At 46.1% G+C, this 21,546-nt stretch overlaps 1 protein-coding gene across 2 annotated transcripts in view; it reads right to left on the bottom strand.

Moving 5' to 3' along the window:
- Positions 1-476: 476 nt before the first annotated feature.
- The window catches only part of HEMK1 (HemK methyltransferase family member 1), a 30,936-nt gene continuing 9,866 nt past the window's right edge, over positions 477-21,546 (bottom strand). For both annotated transcript variants that reach the window (XM_033071441.1, XM_033071442.2), the window contains exons 5-11: positions 15,655-15,804; positions 13,580-13,644; positions 11,757-11,806; positions 10,474-10,579; positions 9,687-9,782; positions 7,862-7,975; positions 477-7,528 (exon numbers count right to left, since the gene is read on the bottom strand). In XM_033071441.1, coding sequence (XP_032927332.1) covers positions 7,492-7,528; positions 7,862-7,975; positions 9,687-9,782; positions 10,474-10,579; positions 11,757-11,806; positions 13,580-13,644; positions 15,655-15,804 — 618 coding nt within the window. In that variant the 3' untranslated portion in view covers positions 477-7,491. The remainder of the gene's footprint in view (positions 7,529-7,861; positions 7,976-9,686; positions 9,783-10,473; positions 10,580-11,756; positions 11,807-13,579; positions 13,645-15,654; positions 15,805-21,546) is intronic.

Raw genomic sequence — 21,546 nt, 5'->3', positions numbered from 1 at the left:
TGTGTGGGACAGAGATCCCATCCAGATGGGAATGCTCACAGCCCAACTGGCTGTGCCCACAACTTCCAGAGGGCTCAGGAAAAGGCCCAGCACCAGAGATGATGGGGGCCCCCCCTCCTTGCCAGACTGCAGAGGAAGGTGCCAGCAAGCACCAACCCCTGCAAAGATGGGGTTCCCAGCAGTTGGTTTGTGATCAGGAATCCAACAGACCACGGGACATTCATCTGGAAACCTCCATCTTTTAATTTTTGTGTTCATGACTACCCTGACTGTAACCCTGTTTCTCCTTAGCAAGAAAACTACATAATTACTAAATTAAATATTTAATTTAATACTTGACTAATGTTATTGAATTCCCCAGCTTTCACAAGTTACAAAGACCACCTCTCTAAAGACAAGATTTTCCTTCTCATAGTACTTATGGGGTTTTTCTTCTCCACACAGGCAACAGTGGAAGGAAAAGCCAAAATAAATGATTAAGTAACTACCTCCATAATATTGGCTTTATTGCTGGTCAATAGGACACACAATCAAGCCCTGAAGTGGAACAGACAATATATTTGCTGGAGTTTATTGCACAACTCAGGACTTGCATCACGTGTGTGTGCGCTGCTGAGGTGGAAAAAGTTGAACTTCTGAACAAAGGGCTCCTATCAGCTGACACAAACAAGACAAAAAACCCACTGATCTGGAAGCACAAAATCTACTTTCAGCCTGAGTGCCTGCTGCCATCCACATTAAATGAAGTAGTCTTGTTTAAATGAAGTATGAGCTCAATCTGCTCTTCTCAAGCAGGGAGAGCACATGCCAGCACCAGGACTCTACCCAGCAAACCCCACCAGCTGCCAAATCACTGAAGGACAATGCAAGACCCAACTGCATTTTAGAGGGGGATTTTTCTGTCACAAGGTTACTCCAAATTATCTAACATCAAGAAGTTTATCTATGCAAGCCAACAACATTAGCTGGGGGAGAGTTACACAACAAGATACTGGCGGAGGAGTAGGGAAGGGAAAACTTCGAAATGGAGCAACCTGTGAGGAGTTTCTAAGCACTGTGGCAATACAAACACCACAAACTGCAAAGGCTCACAGAAGGATTCCAGAGGGGCAGCAAGCTCCAAGTCAAAAGGTATGGTGAGAAGGTCACTGCTGGTAAGTGGCACAGCAATCAATACAGGAGAGGAAAAAAGATTAACAGCTTAACAGCCTCCAGTCCCTGGAAAGACTTAAATCAATGACTGGATGCTGGTTTCACAGAATACAAATACCACACAGCACCAGGTGTGCCAACTGGAATGACAGGATGACTCCACTGAGGTCAACACAGTTTTAACAGCTTGCTCTGGGTTTATATCTGGAACATCAAAGCACTACGCAAATCTAAGTAATTAATCATCAGCCCAATGCCAGGCCAGGAATTTTATAATAATTCAAGCCTTTTCCAACAACCCAAGCAACTGTGCTCACATTCCAGACAGTCTCACATGAGTATTCCAGTAAGAACAGAGAGGAAGGCAGAAGCCACTCTCCCAGCAGCACTAGCTGCCAAGGGAAGGACTCCATGGTCACAGGCACTGTGCTACCAAGCTGAGGGACACATCCACTGTGAGCATGCTGCTGTGTATGCACAAAACATGGGAGTCAAGCTGACCACCAAGAAAGGAAGAAGCAGCAGGTGGGGAGCTAGAACTATAGGCAGCAGCTGACATAAAGTGGGAATCAAAAATCTCCAGCTGCTGAGGACATGCCTCAAGAAGCTGAGTTCTGCCTCCCCTATACTCACATCCAACCAGGCAAAGTTTATAGAAACTGTGTTTATATAAACTCAGACCAGTGGCATCTTTGTGACACACTGAGAGTGCTCTGCTCTTGATCAACGTGGTCCACCAGGAATCCATCCACACTGCAGAAGTGCAGGCATTGATAGAAATGCTCATTTTGGCTCCTGTATACAACTTGCACCCTATAGAGACTCAGTCCCACACTTCTGATTTCAGAGTGGCAAAGCAGGAATGTGGCAGCACAGCTCTTCCCTCCTAAAACCTCAGCTTCATTTTAACACACCCTTTCCCAAGAATCTTTTCTTCCCTAGATGATTGTCATGTAATGGTTACTTCACCTCTCCCTCCAAACAACCTGCTGTTCATGTGCCTCCAGGTCCTGCAGCATTTAGCAATGGCTGTGCCAGTAACACACTGTGAAAATTACCCTCCTGTCACATCCCAACACCATGGCTCTGAAAATCAAACATTTCTCTGGTAACACTCTCCATCAAGGAATAACAATCACTGCCTTCTGCTCTTGAGGACCATCCTTCCAAGGATCAGCTCAGATGGACACCATTTAAAACACCAGTAAAGGGAGGAACAAGTACAGCTACAGCTGGGTTTGCCAGAACTGCCACTAAGAGCATTTGAGGTCTTGCTGTGACTCTGCCATGGCTCTTTTGCTGTGCCTGTTTCTCACCACATCTGTTGCCACTGGATATTTGGACAGCAAACTCTTCTTTGCCACGTTGCAAATTTCAGCTCAGGACCTAAGAATCACTGCCATGGACAGGATGATCTCAGAATATCCCAACTGCCACAAAACAAAGGATGAAGTGTCAAACTACTTAGGTAGACCTTTGAAGCAATCTGAACCCAGAGCAAACATCGAATGGGGCCAAGGCCCCCTCCACCCCACGCAGCAGTTTGCTCACATGCAGTGGTTCTAAGGCCTTCCACCCTGGAATAACTTTGCTCATGGCTATCTCTGTAATGCTGACAGGGCAGCTGCCACTGAAATCACATTGATGCCCACTCTGCCCAAAATGCTGAGATGAGCACACAAAACACTCAAGGGTGACCATTCAGGTGTGCTGGTGAAGAGAGCAGATGAAGCACATCTCTAGAGCTAGAAGTTGCCACTTCAACACAGCTACAGTTCTGACATCAACTACACCAAGGAGACAAACCACAGAGATCACAATATGTGGCAGCACTTATCTGCACCTGGCTGGAGCACAGCACATTTGATATTTGTGCACTGTCAGAGCAGCACTGGCTGCTGTGCACAGGATGCACCTTCCCACCCTCTGCAGCAGCCCCTGTCATGCTCTCATGGTGCTCACAGAGGCACTCGCTGCAGAGAAGCAAACTGCTGGTGCTCTGCTCACTCCCACATCCTCTGGGCTTGCACTAGAAAGCAGCAAAGCCAATCTGGTTTGTCACACTGCAGCAGGGTGCTGAGTCCTGTCACCAAGCAGATGAGAAGAATTTCATAAAAGTGCCCCTGTGCTCACCAGAGACTGGATAGACCATATTGAGATTTGCCAGCAGTTACCAAGGAAAAGACACAGAGAAGGACTGTGACATGACCCTCCACAGAAAATCTGAAACTTTTGACACTGAACTCAAAGCATCTCAAAATATCTATGGAAGAGGAAACCTAGCCTAGAAACCGGATTAAACCTCTCTTGGTACCTCATTATCTTCTTCAGTGTGAGAAAGAAGCCTTATTTGTTCCTCAGGATTGTATTTTATTAAAATTTAAATAAAGGTTTTGGTAACTTTTCCAAAAAGAAAAAAAAAAAGGTTAATGCAAGTTTTGGCTTGGTGCTCACTTGACTGCTGTGACAGGGTGAGTTCAAGCAGCTTTATTATCCCACTCACCAGAGACACAAGTATCACCTCTAACAAGCCATTTTTGTCCCAGAAATGAAGACTGTGAGGAAATATGGGAACAGACTACCACATGGAAGGTGCTCTAAGGAGAGAGGACATTTGTTCTCCACCTCAGGAGACCTCAGAAGTGCTCAGCTTTAGTCACAGCAGAGCTGCCATGAGAAAAGAAAACTTTCTAGCAGGTAGAACCACAAAGCACCAGAACAGACTGCATGCTAAAGTCCTACCAGCAATGGGAGCCTCTGGGTCAGGCTGGGCAAACATTTGTCAGTAATGATGTAAGGCAAGTTGATGCTTACTTGGATGGGGAAATTGGGCTAGATGACTGTCAAATTCTCTTCCAAGACATTTTGATCTATGGCCCTACATTAAGAAGCTGAGTGCTGGCCAGTAATCCACACACACAGAGTCACGTGGGACCCCAGAGATCCCTGTGTCACCCTAATGCAGTCCCTCTGTGTCTGTCAGCCCCTCCCATGGAAAGCAGTCTCAGCCCTAAAGAGCACAGGCTCGGCAGAGAACACTGAGGATAAATACCTGTCTCTTTAAGACAAAGTCCCTTTCACCCCCTGTCTCAGGTGAGACTGAAAGCCTGGTCAGTGCTTGCACTTCAGGGTGCTCACACGGACATTACACCAGAACAAGAACGGGATCTATCTCTGACCTCCAGCCCTAAGGGGAGCTTTGGGCCTCCATTCCCAGCAGGAGGTACAACCTCACTCCTGTGTCACAGCTGAGTCCCCTTCCAGCCTCCTGATATGAGCCTACTGTTTAAGTTCCATTTTCCCAGCACAAGAATTGAGTTAAAGCCCCATCTGCAGCTGCAGCCCTTTGCTGACCCCAGTTCTCCCCTCCCTGGGCCTGCACCTTGCCCAAGGCAGGAAGGCTGAGGCAGGAGTGTCTCCAGCATGGACACAGCTAAACTGGGACCGCAGCTCCACCTGCAGGGCTCTGCCAAAGCAGCTCCTCCTCGGGGAAGGGCAGCGTCACCCCAGCAGCTGCCACATACCCAGTAACCCCCAAAGCACAGATGTGAGCACAAACACAGCCATGCTCCTCAGGGTCCTGAAAGCAAACAATGCCCCTCTGATAGCATCACCTCAGGAATCAAATCACCCTTCTGACAGAGTTCCCAAGACCCAGGAAATTCCCAGGAAATTCAATGTATGTCAGACACTGGGTTATGCAGAATGCCTAGTGAGGCCTCAGCCTTTGCTGCTCTAGGGAGCAGCTCTGCCCCTGCAGAGCTCACATGCCTGGAGCTCTGCCACTGTCAACTCGACCTCCTGCCCCCAGGCAACACAGGCACAGCCCAGGGCTCCAGCCAGGCTCCTTAAAACCCCCAAAGAGCTTTGCCATGTTTCTGTACCAAGAGGAGCCCAGGCCAGTTTGTGTAAAGCACCGAGGAACACACTGTACTGCAGCAGCACATTCCCTCGGATACGAGTCCGGCAGGAACATCAGCCTCCTGGGAGGAACAGCAATTTCTCCTTTTATGAAAAGTTCAGCAGCATCATGTGATTTTTCCAAGATATATCACCACTATGCAATGCAAACACACAGAAATGTAAGTGTTTTAGTGATAAATATAGGAATTTAACACTTGTCCTACTGGATTAGACCAATAGTCTGTCTCGCAGGGGATTTGTCCTGCTCAGGGCTTGGACAAGGGATTCACTGATGCTTCCAAGAAAAAGCACACTGCCTTCTGCAGTCCAGCCACTGGCACTCTTAGAGGGCCACCTAACCCCAGCCTTCTGCAGGGAACTAGCCCACCACCCCCTCAAGAATGCAGCATGATGCTGCCTAACATTCCCATCAGCCATGGACTCTCGAGCTCTGAAGGCCTCCTGCAGAGCAGGCTGTGTATAATGCTCTGTTTCATAAACAAACACTGCTAACACCCAAAAAGAAATCTGAGAACTCATTTCTTTAAATTCAATTTTTAAACAGAGTTTCACAAACTGAAAAAAATATCCCTCAATTACTATTAAGAAAAATCCACAACCACACAAAATGCCATCCCTTTGACTGTACTTTGTACTCATGGCTCTACAAGGCCAGAAATCAGCTGTACTGAAATGCTATTTCCAAACCTGTGCTCAAATGCACTTTACCTGTTTTTGTTCTTTCCTTCCCTAGATTTTCTCTACTGTGTTTAAGCAGGACAGGTACTTGCAGGCCTGAGAAAGACTCACAAACTCAAGAAGAGTGTACAGGACATGGTAAACTACAGGGGTGGATAAATGTAGGGTGAGATGTACAATGGGTGAATGGCAAGTGTGTGAACACAGCTGAGTAGGGAAAGGTTCCAGCTGGAACACAAGTGTTGGTTCATCAGAGAGAGCACAGGTGTCTGTGGAAAAGCAGGGCTGATGTTCAGGAGTTAAGGGGATGGAGGAAAGACTCATTTGAGGAGTGAGAGTGTGGGAGAGGCAGAGGCAAAGGGAGCAGATGTATCAGTGCTCACGTAGCACCCTCTGAACCTGTTACAGCCTTGCAACAGACTCATTTTGCTGCTGCATGTCCTGCCTGATGCCTCTGGCTGTGCATCCCCAGGTCAGCCTGCACAGAGCCTGACAGCTCCTTCCTGGCACCCACCCACATCAGTGTCTGGACACTCCCACCCCTCCTGAGTGCTCACCTCCACTTGCCCAGCAACTGCTTCCATCAGGACTGGTAGAGCAGACCCTTTCCTTGGCTTGCTTTCCTTCCTTCCCTGGCTAGCTGTGGTCCAGAAAGGAACCTGCACCACTGGAAACAGCAGCAGTAGCAAGCAGCAGCTTGAATTTAATCCTGCCATTATTTACACTGACATGATGTTGACTGTCCACTTCAGGGACTTCTCTCAGTGCTGTTTCAGGCTGCCCCAGTCTGAGTCACCCTTCCCAAAGAGACAGACCTCAGCTATTCCCATGCCTGTCAAGAGCATGCTGTCAAACTCAGCTTGTCAAATTTTCTGCAGGTCATTTCACCTCCTGCTTTTCAACTTCTCCATCTGCAAAACTGGAGCAGTGACTCTGGCCTTTTCTGTACTGTTGCAATTAAATGCCTCATGTGGAATTTAGGCATTTCTATTACTATCAGAGCAATGTGTGGGTGCCAGATGTTCACTGGGGCCTGTCAGCATCTCTGAATAGTCGCAGTGAAATTTTTTTAAGGACCCTGATCTGAAGGACTGTCTTTATTATAATGCTTTGACTGTTTCTGGCAGCATCCACCAAGTGTCAAGGGCTGTAAATTCAGGTGCTGCAATATGTGCACTGATCCTTCCGGGACAATCACTCAGCAGAAGTGGGAAACAAAGAGTGATTTGCTATTAAAGCATCAGGATCCTGGAACACAACTGCATTTGAAATGTGCACAGCAGTTATGTCCTGTTATACCTGCAAATCTGTGTGCCAGCATAAACCATGGTTTGGGTTTATCATCCCATCTGGTCACATTCTATATAAATGTATCTCAAGGCCAATTTAAAAAATATAATTAAATTCTTTCTAGGCCAAATGGGTGATTTGGCACATTAAGAAGTTGTATTTTTAATCTGGAGCTGTGAACTCTTCTGTCCTGAGATGATTGAGTCACTTTAGCAGAGCAGACTAAAATGTTTCATGCAGTTCCCTGAAGAAGGTGAAACACTTGCACATGCTCAGCTGAACTCCATCTCTGGATGAGGTGTGAGTCAGGAAGGGAGGGGTCTGTCACTGCATGGACAGTCCAACACGAGATTCCTTTCACAAGGCAGAAGGAGTTTTCAACAAGCTGTTCAGCTGGGCTCAAGAGCAAAAAGCATCCTGCAAGGTGAGCTATGTCTGCCACAGTTGTCAGCTGCTTTGTTTCTGGATATGCAGAAACCTAGGCCTGTGGAAAAAAGAAAGACCAGAGCTTTAAGTGTCACTAGGGACAATGTGCCTCTACCTCCTATAAAAGCAGCAATTTTCCAATGGCAATAACCCCACCAGAGCCAGTCATGCCATCAGAAATGCTCATCTGTGTCAGAATTTCTGACTCAAACACTTGCCAGGCTGTCTCAGGATATCAGAAGGCTGAGATACTACCAGGGAGCCCCCATTTTGTCAAGGACTGGCTTCAGCTGTGATGCTGCTCTGGGCTCACTCAATACATAAAGGTGTAGGGACATATTCCACAAAGAACACAAACCCTCTAAAAATGCAAAGGCAAACAAAGACTTACTTGCCACAAAAGTCCTTGTGAATGGCACGGAGGGTGAGCAGCAGGTCTGGGTGTACCTGCAGCCAGTGCTCCACCATACTTGGATGCCTGGGATCCACTTCCAGAAACACGTTCCTGAAAAGACACATTTGGGAGTAGAATTGGGGAGATGCACATTTAGATTACTAAACTGATAAAAATTAAGATCTTTCTTTCTGTATGACTCTGGCCAGTGCAGGAAATTAAAAGGTCAGTAAAAACAATCAAGGCAAACAACCCTAAACCAGATCATAGCTGTACATGTAAGATGCAGATCCCAGCTGCCTCCTTCAGGGGAGAGAGCGTTGATCCTGGGGGGAATTCTCATGGCACTCTGTGTGAGCAGTTAAAGCCTTGTATGGAGATATTATGAGCCCTTCTGAAGCCTATCCAGAGATACCACCAGCAGTGTGTTTCTGAAACCCCTGAAGATTTAAGGGCAGAAGGCAGTTTTTATGCTGCAGGAACACTGAGCACTGGCCTGGCAGTCTGAAGTCCCTCTGTGTATAAGCAGCAAGAGACATGGAGTACAAGTCAGAACACAACATTCTTCCACAGTAAATGTCTCCATAAATCAGTTATGAAAACAACACCAGCATTCAGGCCTACACAGAACTGATCAAATAACCTCAGTTAGGGCAGCAGGACCAGGCCTGGATACTGCAGGGCTATTTCCATCTCTGCCAGGCTTTATGACACTGGCTCATTCCCCATGGTCCCTCCTATGACAAAGCAGAACCACCCCAGCTCACAGGCACAAGGAGTGATGGAGCTGGTTATGGCCTGGGACACAGCAAGAGACATGTTTAGCAGGCAAAGGACACAGGCCAAACCCCATCAAATGCTCTCCTGAGAACTCTTAAAACATCCCACACTGAATACTCCTTACAAATTCACCCAGCTAACTACAAGCTGGATGTGGATCTCATTTCTGACCTTAAAAAACTTCCACTCCTCAATAGGGGCTCCACCTTATTAAACAAGCAAAAAGAGGAGGAAAACAAATAATCTTAACAAGCAACCCCACAGGACCAGTCTAATGCTGGGAAATTCTGACGAGCATCTTCTCCTCTTGTGGTCATGCAAAGCATGAGAAATGAATTCTACACTCTGCCTCTCAATATTCCCATTCTTCTTCTCAAAACAGCAGAATTTCAGCGATCTCTCTTATGGTGGCCAAATGTTAGGAATATTCAACAAGACATGTGAATGCCCTGGCACATGAACAGTACACTCAGACTTTTGGGTATCAGCACGTTGATCTTCAAAATGGATCCCACATGACACAGAATACAAACAATCAGTCTTAGAATATTAATCATGGAGAAATTTAACATTTAAGAAACTATCCCTGACTGATCTTTCTCCTGGGATATTCAGCATTGTATACTGGTACAACAAAAAAGTTTCCCCTAATGAAAGGGTGGGAGGGAAGTGGAGATCGACATCCACCCTCAGAGCTCTACACTGCTTCTGCTTCCATCAGTTACCTTAGAAAGCTCCCCTGCTTTCTGCACTCTCTTTTATGCTCTTTTTGTTGCTGCTTTGACCTTCAAAGGCTCTCACTTCACTAATGACCAGGAAGCACCACTAACAGCCACAGAAAGGGCTCATACCACTTTATTAACCAATTTCAACTGATTTTGCTTACACACATGACATTTTAAAAACTGCTATCATTAACTGGGGCAATGAGGGGACAATTTGGTAACTGTTCTCCCTCTGCTTTGTTTTTATACAGGGAAATACAGAATTTACAGAAGTGGATGTGTAAAAGACATTAAATTCAAAAGAGGGTAGTGCTTACCCAGAAACCTTCAGAAGAGAAGAAGCCAAAGCCAGAATTGTTTTGATGACTTTCATGCCATCATCTCCCCCATCCAGGGCATCAAGGTCCTCATAGCTGGAGTGTGGGAAGAAAAAGACATTTGACAGCAATTCCTGTGGCCCTTGAGAATGCACCACCCCACCAAGAAAGGTGACACACCTGAACTGCAGTGCTCCCAGAGCAGGTGACAGCACTCACCCCTTTTTATGGGAAATATGGGGAGGGAAAAGGCAGCTGCCACTGGGATGAGAAACCCCACAGTTAGCACAAGCAGAAAACATCCCCTGAAGTATTTCTGAAAATTAGGAGCCAACTGTAGCTGGGATCTCAGAGTTCCAACACATAGGTCTGTTCTCTCTAAACTGGCCAGAGAGCAAGGGTGTTGTGCAGCAAGGGCTTGACTGATCCATGCCAAACAGCAGCTCAGGCTGTGGCTAACCCAGCAGAGCCAGCTGGGATGCAGAAAGTTCAGCTGTGGGGGCAGGACTTCCTCCTCACATGCATGACAATCAGTTTTTGATTGGGAACTTGCTCATTTCAAACTCTGTGCTTGCTCCATTTTAATAACTCTTTAAAACACTTCTATGCTGCTTCATGCCTGTAAGCAGTATCAAAGCAAGCCTGTATTATTATATCCCAAATAAACACACCTGTATTTTGCATGTGTATATTACATTTGCATGTTTTGGGTGCAATTGTGTGTAATATAAGGAAGCAGACAGAAAACCTTGCTTCAAGGAACAGGAGAGGAAAAATCTTTGATTACCAGAGGATTTCTGCATCCAAAGAAGCCATGTCTTCATGGAAAATATATGGGGGGTTACTGACTATGACATCTATGGGGCCCCAGAGCAGCAGCTGTTTGGCAGAGCCTAGAAAAGAAAAAGAAGTCACAAGCAGCTCTCAAACACAGCATCTTCCCTATAAGCTAAGTGTCAAGACCCTCCCCAGGAAACTGTCTCCAGGTGCATGTAAATGTGTTTGGCTCTGTTCTGTAATAGTAAAATTTTATCTCCTTTCTTTCTGCAATAGTGTGCCTTGATCTCTGTCCCAGGAGTGCAAGAGTGATACAAAAGAAAGCACAGGCAATGTATCATTTTTTCATATCAAGAAACCCCTCTGCTTAACAAAACATGTTAAAAAGCACAGGAGCTCTGTGCCCACTTGGATATAAAGCAACAACCAGAATTCAGAGAGCCCACAAAGGCCTAAGTGAGAGCTCAGACTGGCTGTCCAGATGAACATCCTTCCTCTTACAGAGTGCAGCAGGACCTCCAACGAGCTGTAGAGCCAGGGCCTCTCAGCAAAAGCAACGATGGGCTGCTCTTCTGCAGAGCAGGAGCAGCTCCCCTACACTCCTGCTGCTGTCTGACACAGGCCAGCCCTGACTCAGACCTCATGGGACCACCTGAGTGTGGCACTGCCCTCAGGCAGCCTCTTGGCACAGGGCTTTCAGCTCCAAGAGGTAGCAGAGAGGCCAAAATGAGTGTCAGAAGCACTATCAACCTAACTAGACAGGCCCCACCAAATGTTAGTTTTAACTGGTTTCAGCTGGCTCTGGGGAAGAAAAGCATCCTTTCCTGGTTCAAATAACCTAATTTCAAATGAATAAGGTGGGGCATTTAATCTAAACTAAACATATGGGCTCCCTCTGACATCAATGGAGAGACAGGCATGTACATGTTTATCCAATGCCTCCATGCCAGCATGGAATGAATTACACTCTTTATGTATTTGCCTCTCCCCAGCAACAGCAAAGAGCACCTGGACTCCCAGCTCATACATAACCTTGGGACACCCAAACCCAGGAACAATTCACTTTCTGATATAATCAGAGACTTCTGTCAGCTGATCATCTGCCCTGGAAACCTCTGCAGGGAAAAGCTTCACTGGCTCACTTCTTACTGATCTTTTTTCTCCATTAACTTCAACACTCTTCTGCTGCCTGCATCCCAGAGTGATCCCTTGACTGTCCCTCATGCCTCCCTCCACCCATCAAAGACAAAAAGGGAAAAAGAAAAAGAGGATTATAACAGTGAAAAGAGTTACAGTGTGAAACATCTTGGTGGATGATGTGAATCCTTTCTTGGAGCTGCAGCCTGTAAAATTCCAAATGCAACAACAGAAAGATTAGGAGGTGTATTTGTGTTCATGAACAGTACATTCTACAAACAGATCATTAAATATTGCACCTCTTATCTGATACATGTATATTCACAACTGCCAAGAGCTTCCCAGCATATTCTCTCCTCCCACCACAGTGGCCAAGTTTTACATCCAAGTTTTACTCCCTTTGCTGAGGGCCTGTGGTCCTGCCCCATCAGGACACACAAGCATCAGGAAAGGGAGGGATTCCTGCACTGTGTGCCCTGTGCCCAGAAGGATCTGGCACTGGGATTGATCCAGTAAAACTAATCTAAGCATCTAGAGAACACAGCTGGGATAAGGGAGCTCTGGAAAGCAGGCAGGATCTAAGCTGGGTTCAGTCAAGCAGTAACACAGCTTATCCTGCTGGCTTCTCTCCCAAGAGCTACAGGGCACCATGCCAGGGACAAGATCACAGAGACACAATGAAAATACCCATGGAGAAATATGAAACTCTCTGACATGGTGTTTATATTCCCTCATCCACTCTTGAGCCAACAAGCAATGTTAATAAGCAAGACAATTTTCCCCAGAGGCCAGAATTATAGTTTATCAAGGAGACAAAGATCTGGCCAGCTTTTATTATATCTATGAAAAATTGCAACAGAATTTGATTTGACACTGACACATGAGGAGGAAACCTCTGCTCCCCATTCCCTCTAACTGGGCTAGGAGGCAAAGGGTAACAGTGAGGTGACCAATTTGGGAAGGGCTTGATCCTACTCAGCTCTTCAGACTCACACACAAGCTGGGACTTGCCCAGTGCAGCCAGCACCAGAATTAGTCCCCCAAGTGCCGGCAGAAGCTTGGGAAAAGAGGGGTATGTGGGCCTTTGGACAGAAATCCCAGTTAATGAGTTCCTCTTGAGACTCACAGCTGTACTGTGACTCCATGAGAAACAGCAGCAGGAATTCTTTCTGAGATGGCTCTAATTAATGCCCAGGGCCCAGCAGTTACTGAGGACATAAATGCAATCTGGAGCTCATTCAACAAAGCCTACAGAGACTCAGAGCTGGGATTCCAGCTCTGGGCTTCCCTGCGGTAGTGACAGTCGAGAACAACCTCACAGAAGTACCAGCTGAGGAAATGGAGCCACTAGGAAGGACAAGGACAACCTGACAGACATCTCTGATTTCAGCACAAGGTGTTTGAGCCAGCAGCTCTGAACATCCACCCTGCCACAGCACAGGTGTCTGAACTGCACAGGATCCAGCAGCACCATTCCCACCAAAGCAAGACTGCAGGGAGGATGCTGAGGGACACCATGCAGCACAGAGGAAAAGTGCTACTCTAGAGGAGCAAGGACAGAAACAAGCCCAACAATAATGACTGAGGGAGCTAGGGAGAGAAGGGCTTAGGATATACTTGTCCTTAACCTCCTAAGTGACATAAACACTCCTACTTCAGTCCTGAGCTTTATGAGTTCACAGATAGGGGTAAGAGTAGTTACCAAAAATGACTTTGAAAACCCTTGACAAACAGCATATGAGTACCACTGCTTTATTTAGGCTGTTGTCTTTGCAAAGCACATTCACAAGCCAAAGAAATACACTCTGGTAAAAATAAGCTGCTTTTTTCTGAACTGTTACACACTTAAGGAACTCAACAACTAAGCATTTTCTGGTCTCCAGTGGTGATAAACATGAACCACACGTACAAGTATTGAGGACTCTTGGTGTTTCTCAAGCAACAATTTACAAAAAAATGAGTAATATGTGTTCTTGTACCTATGTGCATTCTCCCTGGTGAGATCCACAGCAGCCTCCTCTTTATCCATGGCTATGACTCTGCTCTGGAACAGAAAACAACAACAAACCCCACCAAGCAGGTGTTATAACATCAACATTCCTGAGCAGACACGCTCTGCCAAACATGCAAGATCAAAACTGACAAGAGACTGCTCACTCTTGGCTCCTGAAAGGAACAGCTCCTGAGGAATGCAGGCAGGGCATAGCTGGGATCACGAGTGGTGTGTGCAAGGCACCGAGGTGACTGAAGGCTCCCTGCAGCACAGCCAGCAGCCCACCAGAGCAGACAACAGAGCCACAGTGACTCACCTCACCTGATCCCTCCCTGCTCCAGGCAGGGTGAGACTCGACCCTGCCTAGCCTGGGCTAAGCACAGACTGCAGGAAGGTCATGTTGTTGGATTTATCCTCCCTAGCACAGACAGGATCTCTCCTGACACCAACACAACCACGTGGACACAGATTCTGGCATTTTCCATCTGTTATGCAGACACCTTTCACCCAGTTGCTCCACTACAGTCCTTATGCTGCATTCACTGCCTGTATTGACTGCATGCACTTGACTGTGTGTCAAGTATTGGAGAGCTCTCCAGCATAATGGTAAGAGACAGGGCTCCACAAAGAGAGATTTGTTTAACCTTCAGTTCCACCCTGGGAAAACCACAGGCAAAGGCCTAACTTGTTTTTGCCTTGCTCAATGTTTTTTCAAGCACAGATGTTGGTGAGGATTGACACAGAGGACACATGCTTGAAGAAACTGAAACTGCTTTGCATTTGGAGATGATGGTGTGATTTGCCATCACTTCTAAGGGGATTAATTTCATGGTCCCAGGCCAGCACCCACACACATGAAGCTCACCCTTAAGGTGAAGGACACAGCTGAGACCGTAAATGAAAAGTTGCTGCTGTTTTCTCAGCACCTTAGTGCCAAATTCTGCCTCAAACACTAAGTAGATTATACACAGTATAATTCCACTTAGCTGTCAGTGTGGCTACCACTAATTCTAATCAGTCAAGGCTCCTTATTTCCCTGAGCACAGCAGTTTGGGCTGGGAAAGGACTGTTTATGAGTTACAGAGACAGACTGACACAGCTCTTTAAGCTAACAAGCAAGGAGAAAAGCATAAAGCTCTTCTAGCTCAGGAAATCAGAGCAATTGTACTCTGAAGTCATGAAGCTCATATATTAACCTTCTCAGGACACTGGGAGGAGGATCACCCCTTCCATTAAAGGCATCAACCTCTAACTCTTACACAGCAGGGCTTATACTTCTACAAGAAGAGGGACTGGCCACAGCAATTCTCATTCCTGAGAAGGAACTGGCTGGTCTGCAGCTCTGAGGAGAGTGGATTATTTTTCCCTTGACCACATGCAACGAGATCTTGGATTCATTTCTCATTTTCTTGACCAAGAGTATCTCCATAAACATGTTACACACCACAAGAATCAGGGGCAAGAAGGGCTTTGGTGACCCAGATCTCAGTTCCCTTCCTGCTCTTGTAACTCTGTTCAGAAGCTGTGGGTTGTTACTAGGGAACAAAAGACTACAAAAACATGGTTTGGCAGTTGAGGCAGTGAGATTTGTCTGTATTATTGATCCCAAGTACAGACACTGCTATGGTAATCCCGTTCCTGTATCATTTAGCCTTCAGTTTCCTAGAGACAACGCTTTTGGTTCACAGCAAGGTGGTTTTTAAAGATGACTGCCCCATAAATTGAACTAATAGAGTGTGCTCCCAGTCCCTCCTGTCCTCAGCCCAGGTTAGCTTCTTAAACCAACACCCACCAGTGCTTCAAACTAAGGAGATTATTAATGAGCTGCAGCAGCTCAAGAATGAGCACATTCACTGCTTTCATTCTCCGCTATTCCTGCAGACAGATGGGGAGAGGGAGCAATCCCCAAATATCCCTCCACTACCTACTAGGAACTCACAGAGCCTGTCAGAGACCAAAGTTCCATCAGAGAAGTTTGGGACATCTCAATGAAGATGAGCAGAGTGAGATTGTCCTCTACCAGAGGCATCTATTGCACCAGGAGTACTGAAGGGAGCTCACCTGTGGCAGTTTACGGAGCAGACTCAGAGCAATTGCTCCAGAGCCACAGCCAACTTCCAGGATCACAGGATGAGGAACAGGAACTGGGAAACAGAGGGCTGAATTCCCACATTTCTGAAATTCTTCCTCCACAACTAAAGAGACAAGATCCTAAGAAAAGAAACAAAATTACTAAGGGAGCTGTTTTGACTCACACCTTTATGATCTGAGGACTGAAGTTTAAATTTCTTGGTTCTGTACCCAGTGAAATGTATTTTTGGTGCTATTTTTAACAACACAGATGGTATTAATGGAACTGACATGCCAGAGGTCACTTCAGCTCCATCTGCCCCACAGGGTGCTTTGATTAGTAACCAAATCCTCAGGATACAGTCTCCCACAGATCCTCTGAAATCTTCTAGCACTGTTGGGAAAAACAATAACCAGACAGCTGGAGCACATTATCTTCTGCAACACTATTTACACCAAAATATTGGCTTTCAGAATTTGTAAGCTTCAAAGCTCAAGATTTCTACACAGTCTCAGCGTGGTAGGTGACCAGGAGGCAGTTGCACAGCTCCTAATACCATCTAAACCAGTAATCCAACCTGCAGATGAAAAGTCAAGGAAACAAATTACTAAATGATCTAAATGAGCAGCTCCCTGCATGGATTCCTACTACATATTGTTGCTATAAAGTCACATGGAAAATATTTTCATCCATGCCCCTGGATCTGTATGCAGTTCTGCCATTTCTGCCTCTACCCTCATGTCACACTCTTTAAAATTCCTTTGCCATGCTATATAAAATCCAACACAGAAGGAGAGATTTCAAAGATTTCTAAGATTTGCAAAAATGAGATATAAGAGAAAGCACACATGTGCCTCCCTCTGACTGCAGCATGAACTTCTTTTGTTATTCACTGGAGAAAACTGTAAGATGGAAACCTTATGAACACCTTGAGTGCATCAGCAGCTCAGCAGGTGCTCTCTGCTCCCTCCTCTCTTTGTGCTTTTAGGGCCCAACAGCACACACAGGCATTCCTGCCCTAGGTGTGGCTAGGGCTCTCCACTTGAGAGGGCTGCTCTTGGATCTCTCCTGTAAATCCAGAAAGTTTAACAAATTTTACAAAAAATAACTGGCATAAGTTGGAATATTTAAAAGGAACAAGTCCTGGAAGACAGGTCAGCTTCTGATTTATGTTACAATGGCTTTTGTCAGGAACCTGAACTGGACAGGCTTGTGCATAAGGGCAGAAGCCTTTCCTTGCATCTCTCACTCTAACTGGGGTGCAGCATAAGAGGTGCCTTGTGCAAAGCTGCAGTATTTCTGAAGAGATCCTTCATTGCAGGCCACTCCCATGTGCACTAAGTGGGAAGGGAGATGCAGACAGGTATAAAATGAAGCATTCAGGTAGATGAGCTTCAATGAACCATCCCTGGAGCAGGCAAATTTGGGGACTGTTATCAAAATATAGTCAGCCAGGGATGAGGAGCCACATCACAAATGCCCTGCCCTGGTCACCATGTCATGACTGGCACTGCCCTCATAAGGAGTTTGGCTAACAGCCTCCAAAATCACAGATTCCTCACTGCTGCTCTGGGATTCCTTTCCTAGACAATTATGGATGAAAACTGTCTCACAGGCTCCCAACCTAGAGGAAACTATTACAGGATTCAGGCAGTAAAAGGGAAAAAGAAACACCTTATCTACCCACTTCTGTGAGGAGTGGCTTTGGCCATTCAAACAGCTCCAGAGGAATCAGCCTGAGAACACTCGGGCACTGCAGACAGCCAGGGAATGCAGCCACAGCTGCTCTGGCCAAGCAGGTGAGGTGCTGAGGATTCCAAGACCACAGAAAAGGCACACAAAAATTTCTGCTTGGCTATTAAATCACTTCTTTAAATACCAGCCATTTCTGGACACTTACAAACATTTCCTGGAAATCTCTGCAGTAACTCAGAACCATCTGTTCCCAGAGAAGCACAAGCTACTGATTGCAAACGTCCAAATGTGACTTCCATACACTAGAACTATTCTAACCATTTATTAACTTCTTTAAGGTTTATCATTAGTAATTTCAAGCTTGATGGGTTTTAATGGAATGCCTACTTTACACATTCCACCATGAAAGCATTTCAGTGCGCTTGCCAAAACTCCTATTTAAAAATGACTGATTTCAGGTTTTACCACATAAAATATAAATAAAATGGGATGTTGATATTACTTAGGCTTTGCATCCTGCTTTCTGACTGCCTTACCTCATTGTCTTGGTTATTTCATTACAATTCTTACCGAGGCAAAGGCTGGTTTTCTCATAATATACATTTACTATAAAGTACAAAAGCGAAAGACATAAAAAATAATGGGACAACCTAAAGGAATGACATAATTTTCCAGACATAAGTACCTCACTACAATAAAAGGCTGAATAATTATTTTCCACCTGATTGACAAGCAATGAAGAGGATGTATTCTAACTGGCAAGCAATCAGGAAAATCCAGCAACCATGATACAGAGTATGCCCAGTCATGCCACTCCCACTGCCACTAGGTTTCAGGAAAGATTAAATTATCAAAAATTGTTTTGAAATGGTATTAGTGGGATTCTGCTCAGTATTTTTCATTTTCTAGCAAATGATCCAGCCAAAATCTGTGCTTTTCCAATTACACCATCACCTCCAAAATATCACCACTGGAAATTGAAGAATTACAGCACTTTGCAGAACACAACAGAGTCCCTTTCAAATCTCATCTTGGGAGATGAAGTATTTCTGGCTGAGTATTACAGTGTTCATACAAAGACTACAAAATACCCTGCAAGTCAGACATTCCCAGACTTTGTACCAGAATCCAACTGGAACCACAGCTGGGGAAAAGCAACAGAGGCCAATGATGCTAAAAAGAGGTGCCTGGGACTGGCACAGAGAAACTGAGACTGGGACAACAGCACTGGCCAAAAGCTGGTCTTTACTGGGTAGGGTACTCCTTGTCTTCTCAGACTGAACAGATTCAGAGCACAAACTCCTGCTAATATAATGCCAACATTACCAAAAGCCATTTTAACCATCAGTTTGATCATCAGCTTTGAAGGCTGAGATATGAAATTACAAACATTCCACTGGGAAATAAAGGAAAGCACTTTGTGACCCAATTCCGTATTTGCCCACAGCATGCAAATCACTGGGTAGAATGAACTCTCAATTGTGGAGTTATTAACATTCAAATTATTGCTTACAGTATGAGTCATTTTTGTCAGTTCCAATGCAATCTACAACAAAAAAATTATGCTAACCAGTGCTACAGGTACTGGCAGAACTACTTTCATCCTGGAGCCTGCTGTACATACCAGGTATCAGTGTGATAATTGTGCCAGAATGGGGAAATTGAACATTTGGAAGAATTTCTCTTCTCTAGTCTGAGCAAGAAGCTCCTTCCTGCAGCAAAAGTCAATTTTGGAAAGAGTGAAGGGACTGAATGGCAAAGAGACAACCAGAAAGAATCTAAAATTGCCCACTTCTGCAAGCAATGGCAGCAAGATGGAAGGGAAGGAAGGACCCCTACACGGTTTGGGCAGCCCCATGATGGACCTGTTGACAACTGCATGCAGGGACAGACTGCACATTTCATTCCATAGATAGGTGAGCAGAGATGTTCAAACAGCCAGCAGGTAAAAACAGAAGTCACATGGATAAGTGGGTTCAGTAGCCCCTGCTTTTACTTGAAACAAATCTTACGTAGAAGTTTCACCTCAACATGAGGAATAACTTCTTTGCATTGATGGTGACAGAGCACTGGAACAGCTGCCTAGGGAAGGCATGAAGTCTCCCCCCTGGAGATATTCCAACCCCACCTGGACACATTCCTGTGTCACCTGCTCCAGGTGACCCTGCCTTGGCATGGGGGCTGGACTGGATTTTCTGCAGAGGTCCCTTCCAACCCCAGCAGTTCTGTCATCCTGTGATTACCTTGTGCTTACATGTAAAGGGGACACAAATATTTGCTTCTCATGCTATTTAACTTCCAGCACTCAAGAGGCTCTCAGCTTTTGTCTCTTAGCCAAACCACTCACAGGCTGTTCTCACCTTGTGATTCCAGGAAATCTTGCCTCACTGGCAGATTCACCTTAAGTTCACACTGTCATTTATTTGGGCTTCCCACCCCCCCGCCCCCGTCTTCTCTTTGAGTGCAGCAAATGCAAAACTCTGTGAACATCTCCAGCTTCCCCTGAGCCTCTGCCTCACCCTCCCACCCACAAGTGCGGTTGCCCAAGGCCCCCCAGCACCCCCTCTGTTCTCACAGGCTCTTGGTGTCACCTCTGCCCTGTGGCCAGGGCTCTGGTTCACTGCGTTTCTTGGAACTGCAGCTGCACACAGCAGTGCGAGGCCAGGAGCAGCCAGCACCCAAACCACAGAGGCTGCACAGCTGCAGCCCAGGCAGAACCAGCACAGCTCAGCTGGGTTCCAGCACCGAGACAGTCGAGAAGAGGCAGCAGAGATCCCTGGGCTCAAGGGTGTCTGCAGAGCTGTGCAAGGGACAGACCTGAGGGCATCCTTTGCTACAGCCTACACCCGGGAGGGACCCATCATTTGTTTCTGCCATCAAAAAGGACACACAAAATAAAATGAGGAAGTGAGGAACGGGAAAGGCAAGGGTGGAAGTCACAAACTCCTACTGCATTCCCTACAAGCACCATTTTTCCACACCTCAGGGGAAAGCAAGGAAGACAAGGTTCCAGGAGTAAGAGCCAGGGTGGCAGGAGGCTTTAAATTCCCAGGTCAGTCAACTGGAGAAGGAAAGCATAAAAACCCAGAAAAATCCTGGTAACCTTCTCTCTGCTGTCACACACTTCCTGGGAATGTTTCACTTATTTGGAAAGTGCTTTCCAAAAACTTACATTCTCAGAATCCAGGACTTTCCATAGAACCTGATCTGATATTAACCCAATCACCTCTCCTGTCCTGTTTGCCCACTTGGCTGCCTATCAGCACATGACAAACACCAGGAAGCCAAGCTGGAAACCCAACTCCATGGCAATGGCCCTACAAGATCCTTGCCACATATCCCACTTCCAAAACCAAGCCACCAAACCAGCACACTGCTCCATGGGCAGGCAGGAGTTTTGTCCTGGGCTCTTCTGCTTAACATCATAGTACGAAAGAGAAAAATCACAGAATATTCTGAGCTGGAAGGGACCCACACAGATCATTGAGTCCAGGTCTTAAGCAAATGGTCCATGTGGGGGGATCAAACCCATGGAGCTCCCACTATAAATGTATGGGAATCAAGCACCTGAGTAACTCCAGAAGAGCCACTGATCCTGAAAGAAAAGGTGGCTTTAGCAATGTCAAAGCACAGCTAACACTGAGGAAGGGGTTGGGCTTTGCTCACACAGCAGCAGCTCCTGATGTCAGGGCACATGCCACGTGCTGCTTCATCTGTTGGAGCAGAGGCTGTGACAGCTCCAGAAATACTCATATGTGCTTGTGCCCAAGAGAAATCACCACAGCTGTCACATCTAAATTTAGCCATGTCTGAGGGGCAAGAGTGGATCCAAGTCACAGTACACTGGCCATACCTCAGGTGGCCAGCACAGAGCTCTAACCAGGCACACCTCTCCAGAAGAAAGGTATTTTCTCTCTCTGCAGATACAGGTATTGACCACTGCCAGACACAGCATCTGGACAGATCCACTAGTCTAGTTTGCTAATCCCTAGCTCTAGTTACTTGGATGTTTGGAAAGAGTTTGGGGGGAGGAAATGGATTTTCCCCCCATGTGGGAATCTCCTTGAGTTCCATCTGTCACAGCTATTTTAGAGCTTGTTTTTCTCCAGTTCTAGTCCTACATCCTGCTTTCACTGCTGATGAGCTACAGGACTCAGCAGAAATGCATGGAAACAGGAGGCTCTTTC

Source organism: Catharus ustulatus, chromosome 13, assembly GCF_009819885.2.
Source record: "Catharus ustulatus isolate bCatUst1 chromosome 13, bCatUst1.pri.v2, whole genome shotgun sequence".
Taxonomy (NCBI): Eukaryota; Metazoa; Chordata; class Aves; order Passeriformes; family Turdidae; genus Catharus; species Catharus ustulatus.
The sequence above is the reverse complement of the archived record's forward strand: the minus strand, read 5'-3'. Positions and strand labels throughout refer to the sequence as shown.